This window comes from Balaenoptera physalus (assembly GCF_965194825.1).
Source record: "Balaenoptera physalus genome assembly, chromosome: 4".
NCBI classification, from domain to species: domain Eukaryota; kingdom Metazoa; phylum Chordata; class Mammalia; order Artiodactyla; family Balaenopteridae; genus Balaenoptera; species Balaenoptera physalus.
The window spans coordinates 17,912,597-17,927,302 of record NC_138891.1 but is presented as its reverse complement, the minus strand read 5'-3'; the positions used below and the strand labels follow the sequence as shown (position 1 = coordinate 17,927,302).

Sequence of the window (14,706 nt, the reverse complement as noted above, 5' to 3'; positions counted from 1 at the left end):
AGAGGCACAGCCAAGGCTGAAGTAGCAGGGAGAGCGTCGCTGCGCGTCGGCTACCTTCCCAGGCCGGAGGGATACTGGGCGAGTTTCGTCAGGACTGATCACCCACCCCACCCCACCCCCGTTTTCAGGAGCAAGAGGCGACAAAGCTGTCCACCTCGCCCCGACTGACCCGGGAAAGATGCAGCCCGCAGGCTTCGGTACCACCAGCTGTCCCCCGAGGGTCGGGCCAATGAACTCAGCCCCTCTCATTCGGCAGCCACTTGCGAGGTACCGGGGCAGAGCTTCTCCGGTCCCGGCGCGCAGCGCTAGCCCGCCGGGCCGAGTCCTGGAGTCCGCGGATCCCGAGCGGAGGAAAAGGAGAGGTGGCGCGCGGCTGCCTAAGAGCATCCGTGCCTGGGATAGGAAGCGAGCAGACTGACGCCCGCACTCCAGGGGCCGGACCGCCTGAGGCGCCCCTTCCTCCCCAACGCCCGTCTCCGCCGGAGCTAAGGAGCCTGCACCGCAATGCAGCGGGCTCCGTGCTTTCTGAGCCGAGCTGCGGGAGACCGGGGCTGCTAAGGAGCGCCCGGGCGCGGGAGCCAGAGGGCTCCGCGAACCAGCTGCGGGAGCCGAGAGCCAGCCGGGGGCGCGCGGGTGGGTGCCGCCCCAGACCCGCGCTCGGCCGCGGCCGATGCTCCGCAACAACCTGGCCCTCGGGTCGCGGGATGCAGGCGACGCGTAACAGCCACAGAAGCCCCGGGGATACAGCCGCCAACTTGCTCCGCGGTGGGTACGTTACCTTCCATCGCGGCCACTGCGGATGCCAGGAGGAGCAGCAGCAGGCAGTCCAGGGCCATCGCCGGCCGGCGGTCCCCAGGCCGAGCCCGAGCCGAGGCGGCCGCGGGGGGAGGGCACCGCGTCTCGGGGTGCCGCTGCGCTCCCCGCCGGTGGCTTCTCCGTATCCTTTCGCGCTCTGGCCGGGACCGGACTCCCCGGAGCGCGACGTGGGCGTGGGCGGGATTGTGCGCGCGTGGGGCGGTGCGGGCGCGCGTGGGTGTGGGTGTGCATGTGTGTGTGTGTGTTTATGGGAGAGGTGGGTGTGTGCGTGCGTGTGTGTGAGAGAGCGGGCGAGGGAGTGCGAGCCGGGGAGAGCGCGCGAGTGCGTGTTCGTCCTGGTGTCACATTGCGAGCTACAGCCGAGCCTACTGGAGGACTGAGCCGGCCAGACTGACGGGGGAGGGTGCGGGATCCCCCACCATCAGCTCTCTCCCCACCCCTAACACCTCCTGTCCAATCAAGGAATCAAACCTGCAAAATTCCCCCGTCCAATCAGGCGCGAGCACCTCCTTACACTGGCATTGTTAGTTTAAGAAAAACTTTTGCTTGCAAGGCTGTGCGGGAGGGCTCGGAAGGCGCTAGGAGGGGTCCGGGCTCCCCCTGGTGGTGCTCTCAGAGAACCGCACCGGCCGGCCCCAGCTCTCCATGCCCTAACCTAGGGGGCCTAGGGAAGGGGCCGACTAAGACCCTTCCCCTTACAGCCCCCCAGGACTAGGTGAACTATAGATAATCAAGTTTGTCTTCTTTCATCTTCTCAGCGAGACTACCCTGACTACTCTATTTAGTGCAGCCCCCATGGCACACCCTATCCCTCTTGTCCATGGCACTTCACCTAACACACTGTGGGTTTTACTAATCAATTTTGTTTACTGTGGGTCTCTCCTTACCAGAACGGGATTCGTGTGCGCGTTGTTCACTACGGAATGGCCAGCGCCTAGAACAATGCCTGGCCCGTCGAAGGCGATGACATGTGTCTGTTGACTGAATGAATGAGGTTCAGAGAATGTGGGGGCGGTAGCCCCAGGGTGCAGGGCACTGGATATGCTTCCTGTTCAGCTCCCTGCTGCTCTTGTCCCCCAGAAGTCTCTGGCTGCCCTTAGTTTTCACTTCTCCACGTGTCCTGTGAACATCCACCGAGGGCCCCGACACCAGAGGACAGGTCAGGCGGGAGGGACCAGTGGTCACACAGCCCCTTAGAGGGGCAGAATGCAATAGGGGCAGCGAGAGCTCTGCAAGGTGGCAGGCGGGGGAAGGCACCAAAACTGTGGGGGAGGGGCTGGAAGGACTTGCAGAGGCAGCAACAGGAGGACAGGGCATTGGAGGCAGGAGCCATTCTCCCCGGCTCAGCACCCCCAGCTCTGCTTTCTTTTCCTGTCTCTAGGGATAGCCGGAGCGTTCAAGATCTGCCTTGAGGCTGTAAAGCTATGCTGGAGAAATGTCCTCATCCCATCACCCCCACCCCAGACCTGATGATGGTCTGGTCCTACAGGGTCAGGGAGGACCTGTTAGGTCAACCCCCCAACAGTCGCCTCTTCCCCACCAAGCCTTTCCCAGATTTGTCAATGACTTAACTATGGGCAGATGTGATGCCCCCTCCCATGCTCTACGTCCTCCTCTTCCAGTTTTGCCAAATCAGCTTCCCACCCTGAATGTTTAGTCTTCCTTTGCTGGGACTGCCCCCACCCCTCAGTCATAGCCAGACTCCTCTCCCCATCCTGACACTGTTTTGCTCCCCCCACTCTGACTCAGGCTGCCTCCCTCCCCACTACTTTCCATCCCACCCTGCCTCGGCACCAGCCTTCACTCCCTCATCCTCCTCCTTAACGGCGTGCCAGCTGCCCTCTGTCCTGCCTCACCCCACCAAGTACATCCCAACATCTCTGGAGCCATCACCCCGGGAATGACCCACTCCCAGTTACCCATAGTCCTCCTAAGCCCTCAGCACCCTTGACATCAGGGAGCTCTTGCCTCAGTTTCCATGGTGCCCGCTCTCCTCCTACCTATCTCAGCACTTCTTACTGTTCCCTCTTCAACTCTTGCTGGGTCCATGGACAATCCCTCAGCAGCTTCACCTGCTCTTCTGCCTTCAGCCCTCCCCCCATGGATGGATCAATGGATGAGTCTCAGACTCCTTTCTGTCCTTTGCTACATCACAGTCTTTTTTTTTTTTTAAGAAATATTGCTTTATTTGAAAACTTACTTCTAAATTACTTTTTTAAAATATTTTTAAAAGTCATAAAGAGCACCCAAGAAGAAAATATATACAGTTTCCATAGGAATAAGGACCAAAAAATGGGGTTGATAATTGTCCCAAATTATATTTCCTAAAGGAAAAAAATGTAATATTTAACCTTCTTTTTTTTGAGGCAGGGTAAGTAAACTACACACATCATAAATAAAATTTTCTTACTTTACAAGGAGGAAGGACTGGGGTCTTGTTTTTGATGCATATTGAATACAAAACACAAAATCCACTGTATGAACATCACAGTCTTTTGAGAGGTACCTTAGGCAGAGTCCCCTGTGCCACAGCTTGCTTCTGATGCCCTTGGCCCATGCCCGTGAGCCTGTCCCAGTGCCAGCCTGCTGCTTTGGTCACCCAGCTTCCATTCCCTCCCCTCTCCAATCCTTCTGCACTCTGCTGGCAAACCAATCCTCCTCAAGCCAAGCTTGATCTTATCTCTTCCCAGCACAGAAACCTAATGGCTCCTCATTGTCTGCCAAAGAAAGACCAACCACTTTAGCGTGGCATCCAGATTCCTCTACAAGCTCCCTGGAACATGCCTTCTCAACCCAGACTTTGCCAGCCTCCCTCTGGGCTGGGCTGCTCAGCCAGCTTGATCCCCTCACCATCCCCACACCCAACCCAGGCTCTCCTTCCCTTGCACCTGGCTAGCTATGCACTCACCCATTTATTCCACAAATATTTATTGGGTACCTACTATGAGCCAGGCAGGGCTTGCTCGAGGCTGGGGAGACGCAGACACAGACCCTGCTCTGAGGGAGCTTACGGTGTAGTGGAGAAGGATGACAATAAAGAGGAAATAGGTGTCAGGTGATGGGAAGGACTGGAAAATAAGCAAGGTTAACAGCTAAAGGGTGACGGTGGGTAGTGAGACACGAGGGGAATGACTTCTGTTTATTGCGCACCTGCTGCATACAAGCACTGCACCAGATGTTTTCATGCAAACTGAAATGAAATGAATTGAATTTCTTGCCCTCAACTTCTACCCAAAGCCCACCTCTCCCAGGAAGCCTTGGTGTCCCTTAACTGGTCCCTCTCACCCACAGTCTTGTGTTACAGCTCCTTGTGTGGGTACAGAGCAGCAGTTCCAGACTTGGCTGAAGGTATTATCCAACTGGGACACCACAATTACAGGGGTCCCAAGTACTCTGCCAGGGTCTCTGAACCTGTGCCAGGAAAATTACACAAGAATCACCCACTTAATATCTTCTGACCCCCAAGGCTCACGAGGATTTTAAGTTGGTAGGGATGTGGTAGGGCCACAGGTGTGTTTTATAGTCCTCACGCCAGTGGATTCTGCTGCACACTGAGGCTCGGGAGCCACTGGCTAGGAGTTTCAAACTGTTCTCTGAGGTCCTCTCAGGGGACATGCAGATAGGGAAGTGGTCAGTGGATGGGGCTGCAGACCTCACCTCTGTTCCGTCAGCTTTTCATTTACTCGGCATCTATTGACTATATCAGGTTTTATTTGAAGGAAGCATTCTGTGGCAAGAAGAGAAGGAGGTAGGGGAAAAATTAGAGGGGTTAGAGGAGAGAGTTGGATTGGGGTGGGGACAGGGCACAACAGTTTGAAAGGGTATGAGGGAACGGCACTGATGACTTTTAGCACATGCTGATGGCTCAGGTAAGAATAGCGTCAGTTTAGGGCTTTCGTTAATTTCTCTAATAACCCAGGGGATTGACTTATCCTGAGCAAGTTAAATATTAATTTAGCCGTGCAGCAGATTGATCTCTCTCTTGCAATGATTTATGCTCTGTAAATATCCCTGAAAGCACCATTGGTTTGGGATTCCAAGCCTGGGTGCCCATTTTCCCCAAAGCAACTCCTTGGCTGTTTTTTCTTCTCTCTGAAGTCAAATGCTCACTTATTTTCTTGATTAATCACCCAGCTATTTGATATCACTAAATCACTCCTTCAAAGTGACAGATGCTTACCTCCAAGCCAGCAGCTGAGGGCCCTCAGGCACCCAAGGGTGACTTGGCCCTTTTGCTAGGGCTCAGAGGCCCTTCTGGCTGGAAGGTTTTGGGGCAGCTAACCAGGTCACCCCCACCTCTAAACAGTTTTGTGTCTAAAAGATTGAAAAGCATTTCTAGTGAAAGCAATTGCGCAGCTTCCATTCTACACATTATGAAGCTACTCTATTAGAAAGTTCCTGCTCACCGCTAACCTGCATCCTTTTTGTTGTAGTTTAAGCCTGTTTTCTTCATTCTACTTAGTAATGGGAGCATAGACAAATAGTAACCACCCTGAGGATGATCATATGGGTGTCTTGTACCTGAGACATTAAGTTGCTCTCTTATCCCATCTTTTTCTTTCTAAGCATTATTTAACTGCTTAAATGAAAGGTTTAGTCATACACTCCATGACCCAAGCTACCTTTAATTAGATTCTTAAGCTGCAAGACACATTTTCATCAGTTCTTTTTGGAGAGGCAGGTGGATCATTTATGAGTTATTTAAAACATTTTAACAATGGATAATAGACAAATAACAAAAGCTTCCTCTCCCTCTTTTGTTCTTTCAATGTTTATTGGTCAGGAATTCAGTGTTGGTTGCCTGCAAAGTACTGGGGACCCAGTGATGTCTGTGACCCAAACCCTCCCTTTAAGGATCTCAGGGTCTCCTTGGGAAGACAAACACTGAAATGCATTGTGGGACTTTCTATACAAAATGGCCTCTGGCTAGAGGCTTCTAACAAAGCCTCTCCCTATTTCTCAGGAAAACACCCCAGCAAATACAGACAAATATGAAGACTCAGAGTAACAAGGTGAATAAACACTGACAGACAACCTAATTGCCAGGATGTGGAAGGAACTGACAATCCTTATAAGGCAGATGAAGCTGGATGGAGAAAAACCTATCAAACACATGTATGACATATGCCAAGTTCTCTTCCATAAAGAGAACTTGCTTTAAAGAAATAGGAAGATACATGGTAATTCCCACTCTGTCAATACCTGACTCAGACACCCAGGATCTCTACTAACCAGAGAATGGAGTAAATATCCATCACCGTTATTGCTTCAACTCTGAACCAAATGAAGAACAGTTTCCCCAGGTCACCTTCCTCCCTTCCCCAAGGTCTTCTTATACCCAGAAGAGCCTGAAAATAAGCAAGACAACTGGACCAATGATGGGCTGATGGAGACACAATGCATTCTGGAGGGGAAGAAAGATCAAGAGGCTGGGGCAGATATGGTGATAATTGTGGGAGCAGTACAACTGAGGAGTGTAGTGTTTCCTGTGACACATCAGGTCAGAGCACCAGAGAATCAACATGGTAGTTGGAGAAAGATGCCACCTCAGTGGAGCAGATATACTAGATGAAGCCTACACTGGCTGGTCCTCCAGCTGTAGGTCTAAAAAGATGATTCAGCTATCAAGCAAGCAGGAAGATGGGGGCCCAAGGCCAATCCACTCCTCCTGCCTAGCATAAAACAGGACTATGAGTCCCTCCCTTCTCAAGAAGGAGTGAAAAGGGGTCAAGAGAGTCCAGGGACCTGTTAGAAATACTGCAAGACAAAGAGCAGGGACAGTACCTCCAAGACTCAGAGGGGGAACATCCCTTTAAAAATGATGCTTTGCCCAGTCAAGAGACATTTTCAACAAGCTTCTTGGTATGCATAAAGACAAATTCCATGACAAAGGAAGAAGCTGACAAGAAAACAGGCTAAGAGGAAAAGGCAACAGAATGAGAGAAGGAAGGAGAAAGAGAGAGAGAGAGGGTTTTAAGGAAACAAAAATGCAGGGCAGAATTAAACTCTACACTGGTGTGGCAGGAAAGAGCAGATTTGTTGCTGCTGAGCATTGAATGAGTGGTGTTGAAGACAAGCTGGGGAATCTTTCCAAGAATGCATGCAAAATGGACAGAAAAGGAAAAACATTGAGAGAGAATACGAACATATGGAAGACACAAGATGGAGGACCAACATACGTAAAATTGTGTTCTGCTTGCCAGGGGCTAGGGACTCCAAAGAATTCCCAGAAACGTTCCTGAAAGAGTTTAGAGTTCCTAAAAGAGGCAGCAGTATAAATGTCATGAAAGTAATGGCAAAGCTATCAATATATTAAAAAAAAAAACTTTACTTAGCTGAGTAAAGACCTGATAGTCCCACCTTGGTGATGTTTTTGAAGATATTTTAAAGAAATCTTACATCTACCCAAGGGCACACACAAACAGACACATAGAAAAACAAACCAGATTACCTACAGTTGGACTAAATATCATTAACTTCATAACACTAAATTCCAAAAGAAAATGGAGCCAGAGCTGTAGACTCTGATGAGTGAAAAATTTGTGACACAAATAATATATTTGAGCAGGCTAAAAGCAACAGACATTTTCAGTTAAATTTTCCAGTCTCAGAAAATTTGCAGCAGTTTTAAAAAAAAGTTACTTGAAAATATACCCAAATGATAGAGATGAAGTTTGGTGACAAGCATAAAATCAATTAAAATAGAAGTCTAAATGTTTGCAAACCACTTTTAAATTGAATAAAAATATCAAAAGTAGTCTCAATAAAGAATATACATGTTGTTAAAATTCAAATTACAGAAACCTAAATCTAATAGCTCAAATTATATTAAGAGCAAAGAGGAGGGGGATGTTAGGTGGGGGAACAAAGCTTTGTGAAATTCCTAGTTCACATAGGAGGGATTCAGAAGCTTTTTTTTCTTAAATGCTTGTATTTTACAAATACTGAAATTGGTTTAAAGTAGTTAAAATTAGTTTAAAAACAATTTTAAATAGTTGAAGGTTTCCACAAATACAATTTAAAGAAGTATATATACCTTTGAAAACACTGGAGAAGATAAAAATAAAATATAACTTGTATATTTATTTTAAAAGGAATTGAAAAATTATTAAACAGAAGATAAATTATTGTTAAACAAGAAGAATGCATAAGAAATGACAGAAATCACTTCCAATAACAAATATGAATAAACTGAATATTGATAAAGAAGACTTTTTGGCTAAAAAGTAATATCATTTTACATATCATACCTAAAACAAAGGGGAAAATAAATAGTAAAAGAATAACTTTTATTCATGGTAATACTATAGGTTAAGTCACAAAACTCTTGCTAAACATATCCAGAAAAAAACTCAATAATATGTAAAGTATCTTCTTTTCAATACATTGCAGGGCCCATAATTATCCCCAAGAGTCTAGAAAGAAAGTACTAAAATCCAGAATGATAAATGTAGGAGTTTATGCTGCAGCGTGGTCAGGGACTAGTCCCTGGTCCAGAAATCTAATGCTTTGAATTTTAATGTATATCACTTGGAAACAAGGTTTTGAATGAATGCAAGACAGAAAGTTGGAACTGAGACCACTGCATAAAGTTGAGGCCTCAAATTGCAACACCTTCACTGAAATACTGGACTGAGAAAAACGTTTACCCACTGTCAGAGAAGAGGACTAGGAAGCTTGCATCTCAACCTGGGCTTGACTTGGGTGTGAGAGACAGTAACCTCTCCACAGAACTCCTGTGATAGGCCTTCACTTACCATGGGCTTGAGTTCAGATTTATACTACTTAATCTCAAATCTCCCAAGTCAAGAACTCAATTGAAAATAATTTGTTGTAAATGGGTTGGTAGAAGGAAATGCAAAAAGGACACCCCCCCATAAGATTCCCACAGATAAAGCCCTGCCAAATATGAACTCACAATCCAAAATCACAGAACACATGAATAAATCTACCATAAGCAAAATTCAGCAGACTAAATGGAGTAGACACATTATTATAGAACTATCAGAGAAAGACTTAAATATCAATATTTAAAATAAGACACTACAAAAAACTATACATTTATGAGAGAACAACAGAAAATAGGAAAAAACTTAAAGACACTGAAACTAAAAACTAAATGGATAGTCTTAAGACATTAAATATGCTTAAAGAGAAGTTTACTGAACTTCACGTTAAATCTGAGAAAATTGGCTATAATGCAACACAGAAAAGTAAAGAGATGTAAAACATTAAAAGAGGTTGAGGTATATGGGTGATGCAAAGAGAAAGCTATCATAATTTTTTAAATACTTAAGAGGAAATAATTGAAGTAATTGTAGTGGGGGGTGGTTAAGCAATATTAAGAGAAAATGGCAGAAAGTTTTCCAGAACTGATGGAAGAAATGGATTGTTCAGATTTAGGAAGCACAGACTTAGGAAGTCCTGAGCAGAATAAACAAAAAATATTCATGCCTAGACAAATCATAATGAAACTTCAGGACACCAAAGACAGAAAAAATCTTAAAAGTGATCAGAAAGAAATGACAATAGCACAGGAAACTCTGCTCAATGTTATGTGGCAGCCTGGATGGGAGGGGAGTTTGGGGGAGAATGGATACATGTATGTGTATGGCTGAGTATGGCTTTGCTGTGCACCTGAGACTATCACAACATTGTTAAGCTATACTCCAATATAAAATAAAAAGTTAAAAAAGAGAAAATATTACATATTAAAAATCTATGAAACTCAAAAAAAAAAAAAAGAAAGAAAAGAAATGATGGTTACTTTTAAGAAATGACAATTAGTTTTCCCAGCAGCAAAATGTTAAGTGCAGAAAGAAAATAACTATGAATTTAAAATTTTGCATAACCTAAAATCCTATATCCAGCTAAATTTTTATTCAGGACTGAGTGCAAAATAAAGGCTTTATCAAGCCAGACTTAGGGCATTTACCACCAAGATACTGTCTCTGAGAGCTACTAAAAGAAATCATTCATGAATAAGAGAAATGAAATCAAAAGAGCACAGTAAGATGAAAGAAGCAATAATGTGGGCAAATCTTTGGCATTTGTAAAAGCACTAAATACTAAATGACAATAAAATACTGAATATGAACAGCATCTCAGATAGGAGTTAAAAAGCTAAATGTTTTTTAAAATGCTGGTGCCATTCTGGAGGCAGGCAGAGGTATTGAAAAAATTTAGATCTTGTCTATCTAGTCAGTTATGCTTTAAAATGTTATGGGTAATCATTTCCCAGATAAGCAGTGGGGGAAAAAGGGAATAATGAAACTTAATCAATACAATGGTAAGTAGGAAAGGAGAAAAACTAAGGAAAGAAAAGCACAGCATACATACACAAAGCACAAAATAGGATGATGGAAATAAATCCAAGTATATTAGTAATCACAATAAATGTATCGACAACATAGTAAATATAAATGAAATAAACTTATTTAAAACGGTGAACATCATACTGGTTAAGAAGAAAATCCAGTTATATATTGTTGGAAGAAACACACTAAAAAATAAGGATTCAAAAATGTTCAAAGTAAATGGACAAGAAAAATATATGCCAGGAAATGCCAGGAAAATATTGATTTTAGAAATCCATTATAGCTAGATTAACACAAAAAAATTAAGTAAAAGGCATTATTAGTACTGAAAGAAGCAATACACAATAATAAAATAAATAGTTTTTTTTAGGAAGACACATGGATTCTGAATTTCTATGCACCTAAGGCATGGACTCAAATTGTATAAAGAAAAAAAAGGGCAGAATTTCAAACAGAAGTTGACAAATCTACCATTATAGAGAGAGATTTTAACATACCTCATTTGGTTATTATAGATCAAGCAGATGAAAATTGGTACTGGAAGACTGTAACAACATAACTACCCAACTTAATTTAAGAGGTATATGCAGAGCCCTATACAATCACTAGTGATTGCCTATTATTCTCAAGTATATGTAGAACAATTGCAAAAATTGACTACTTACCAGGCCACAAAGTAAGTAAGTCTCAACAAAGGCCAAATAATTGGTCATACAAATCACAGCATCTAACCTCAAAGTAATTCAATTAGAAATCAATGACAAAAGAAACTTTGAAACACACTTTAACAACCTTTAAATAAAAAATCTTAATGGGAAATGAAAAATATTTCAAATAGAATGATAATTAAAACTCAACCTCTCAGAATTTTGACATGCAGCTAAAGTGATATTTAAAGGTAATTTTGTATCTTATATTGGAATATTAGAAAGTTTATAAGAATAGAAGAGATCACTAAGTTAAGCAATAAAACTGAGAATAATTCAAAGGAAAGCAATACAATATAAAGATAAATACATAAAAATACAGGAATGGAAAATACAGAAATTATTAAAAAGACCTCACATCTCAAAACTCACTGTCTGAAAAAAAAAAGGAACTAATAAAATGGAAAAAGCTTCTAACAAGATTGAGCTGGTTTGCAAGAGATCTGTAATGAGACAAAGTGTTATGGATGAAAAGAGGGACATAAGTATAGAATAAAACTCTGAAAGTTTAGAGAATACTATGAACCACTTGAATGAAATAGGAAAATATAACATAAACAATCTAATTCATAAAAAAATAGAATATTTGAATAGACTCATTACCATGAAATAATTTGAATCAGTAATTAACAATCTATGCACCAAAAAGGAAACAACATTCAGTCCAGATGGTTTTGCCAGTGAGTTCTCCTCCAAACATTCAAGGATATGTTTCCCAAATCATGTTAGGAAGCTAATTTAACCTTGATATCAAAACCTGAGAGGAACTGTACAAGAAAATAAAGGACCAAATAAATGCACAAATATATAATAAAATATACTCAAACTGAACCCAGCAATGTACTGTATACTTTCTTTTTTTTAAGGGGACCAATTTGGGATTGTCCTAGGATTGTAAGGATAGTCTAATTTTAGAGAAATCTATTCACTTCATTAACTGATTAAAGGAAAAATGTATATACTCATCACCATAGACACATAAATATTTGATAAAAATTCATAACTTTTTCACAATTTAAAAAGTATTTAATAAGAGGGTAGGAAGAAACTTTCTAATCTTGAGACATGGTATACACCAAAACCCCAGAGCAAATAATCCATCAGATGGCCAAACATCAGAAGCATTCCCTCTGAAGATGGGGAAAAGAAAAGGATGCCTGCTCTCTTTGTTTCTAATAAACATTTTACTGCAGGTCCTAGCCAGCACTCGTAAGACATGAAAAAGAAATGAAAGCTATAAAGAATGGAAAGGAAGAAAGAAAACCATATTGAGTCATAAATAGTAAGATTATCTATCTAGAAAACCCAAGAGACTGTACAGACAAGTCATTAGACCCAACATGAGAGATGAGCAAGTTTGCTGGTTACAAAGTCAATATATAAAACTCTACTGCTTTCCTAAACATCAACAAAAAAATAATAAGTAATTTTCAATAGTATAGCATTTTAATAGCAGCAAACATTGAAGTATCTTGGAACAAATCCAAAGAAAGCTTTAAAAGGCCTGTATGGAAAAAAGTATAAGACTCTATTAAGGAAAACCTAAATAACAGGGGAGATATACCATGTTCATGGGTGAGAAAAGTGATGGCAATTATCCCCAATTTTAACTATAAATTTAATACAAACACAATAAAAGTATCCACAATATTTTTGAAGAATTTGACAATTTGACTCCGAATTCACAAGCAAAAGGCAAAAACAACCAAGACAATTTTTAAAACAAACAGAATGGAGGACCTTGCCTGATCAGCTATCCATATGTATTATAAAGCTACCATAAATAAAACAATATGGAATTGATGTAGTGATTTAGGACCAATGTGTAGATGGAAAATCCATGTCAAAAAAAGAATTACAAAGTACTGGGGAAGGGATAAACCAAGCAATAAATGTTGCTGAGACAATTTGAAAAAGATAAAATTAGATTTTTTTTCTCACACCAAATATAATCAATTTGAAGTAGATTAAAAATAAATATGGGAGAGACCTTCAAGATGGCAGAGGAGTAAGACGTGAAGATTGCCTTCCTCCCCAAAAATACATCAGAAATACATCTAAATGTGGAACAACTCCTACAGAACGCCTACTGAATGCTGGCAGAAGACCTCAGACCTCCCCAAAGGCAAGAAACTACCCATGTACCTGGCTGTGTGGCTGGCATGGTCTTGGTGCTCTGTTCAGGTGTCAAACCTGTGCCTCTGATGTGGGAGAGCCGAGTTCAGGACATTGGTCCACCAGAGACCTCCTGGCACCACATACTATGAAACGGCAAAAACTCTCCCAGAGATCGCCATCTCAACACTAAGACCCAGCTTCACTCAAAATCCAGCAAGCTACAGTGCTGGACACCCTATGACAAACAACTAGCAGGACAGGAACACAACCCCACTCATTAGCAGAGAGGCTCCCTAAAATCATAATAAGGTCACAGATGCCCCAAAACATACCACTGGACATGGCCCTGCCCACCAGAAAGACAAGATCCAGCCTCATTCACCAGAACACAGGCACCAGTCCCCTCCACCAGGAAGCCTACACGACTCACTGAACCAACCTGAGCCACTGGGGACAGACACCAAAAACGACAGGAACTACAAACCTGCAGCCTGGGAAAAGGAGACCCCAAACACAGTAAGTTAAGCAAAATGAGAAGACAGAGAAACACACAGAACATGAAGAAACAAGGTAAAAACTCACCAGACCAAACAAATGAAGAGGAAATAGACAGTCTACCTACAAAAGAATTCAGAGTAATGATAGTAAAGATGATCCCAAATCTTGGAAATAGAATGGAGAAAATACAAGAAACGTTTAACAAGGACCTAGAAGAAGTAAAGAGCAAACAAACAATGATGAACAACACAATAAATGAAATATAAAATTCTCTAGAAGGAATCAATAGCAGAATAACTGAGGCAGAAGAATGGAAAAGTGACCTGGAAGATAAAATAGTAGAAATAAGTACTGCAGAGCAGAATAAAGAAAAAAGAATGAAAACAATTGAGGAAAGTCTTAGAGACCTCTGGGACAACATTAAACGGACCAACAGACCAGTCCCTTCCATCAGGAAACATGCACAATCCTCTTAGATAGCCTCAATCACCAGAGGGCAGACAGCAGAAGCAAGAAGAACTACATTCCTGCAGCCTGTGGAACAAAAACCACATTCACAGAAAGAGAGACAAGATGAAAAGGCAGAGGGCTATGTACCAGATGAAGGAACAAGATAAAACCCTAGAAAAACAACTCAATGAAGTGGAGATAGGCAACCTTCCAGAAAAAGAATTCAGAATAATGATAGTGAAGATGATCCAGGATTTCGGAAAAAGAATGGAGGCAAAGATTGAGAAGATGCAAGAAATGTTTAACAAAGACCTAGAAGAATTAAAGAACAAAGAAACAGAGATGAACAACAAAATAACTAAAATGAAAACTACACTAGAAGGAATCAATAGAAGAATAACTGAGGCAGAAGAACGGATAAGTGACCTGGAAGACAGAATGGTGGAATTCACTGCTGAGGAACAGAATAAAGAAAAAAGAATGACAAGACATGAAGACAGCCTAAGAGACCTCTGGGACAATATTAAACACAACAACATTCGCATTAAAAGGGTCCAGAAGGAGAAGAGAGAGAGAAATAACCCGAGAAAATATTTGATGAAATTATAGTCGAAAAAACTTCCCTAACATGGGGAAGGAAATAGCCACCCAGGTCCAGGAAAGGCAGAGAGTCCCATATAGGATAGACCAAAGGAGAAACACGCCGAGACACCTAGTAATCAAAGTGGCAAAAATTAAAGACAAAGAAAAATTATTGAAAGCAGCAAGGGAAAAATGACAAATAACATACAAGGGAACTC

The 14,706-nt window shown here is 42.4% G+C and overlaps 1 protein-coding gene across 2 annotated transcripts in view; it reads right to left on the bottom strand.

Moving 5' to 3' along the window:
* EPHB1 (EPH receptor B1) overlaps positions 1-13,399 on the bottom strand; it is a 430,653-nt gene extending 417,254 nt beyond the window's left edge. Inside the window, exon 1 of one of the 2 annotated variants that reach the window (XM_082460821.1) lies at positions 779-13,399. In XM_082460821.1, coding sequence (XP_082316947.1) covers positions 779-1,047 — 269 coding nt within the window. In that variant the 5' untranslated portion in view covers positions 1,048-13,399. The remainder of the gene's footprint in view (positions 1-778) is intronic. The other variant, XM_082460820.1, reaches the window with a different exon arrangement.
* Between the last annotated feature and the right edge of the window lie 1,307 nt (positions 13,400-14,706).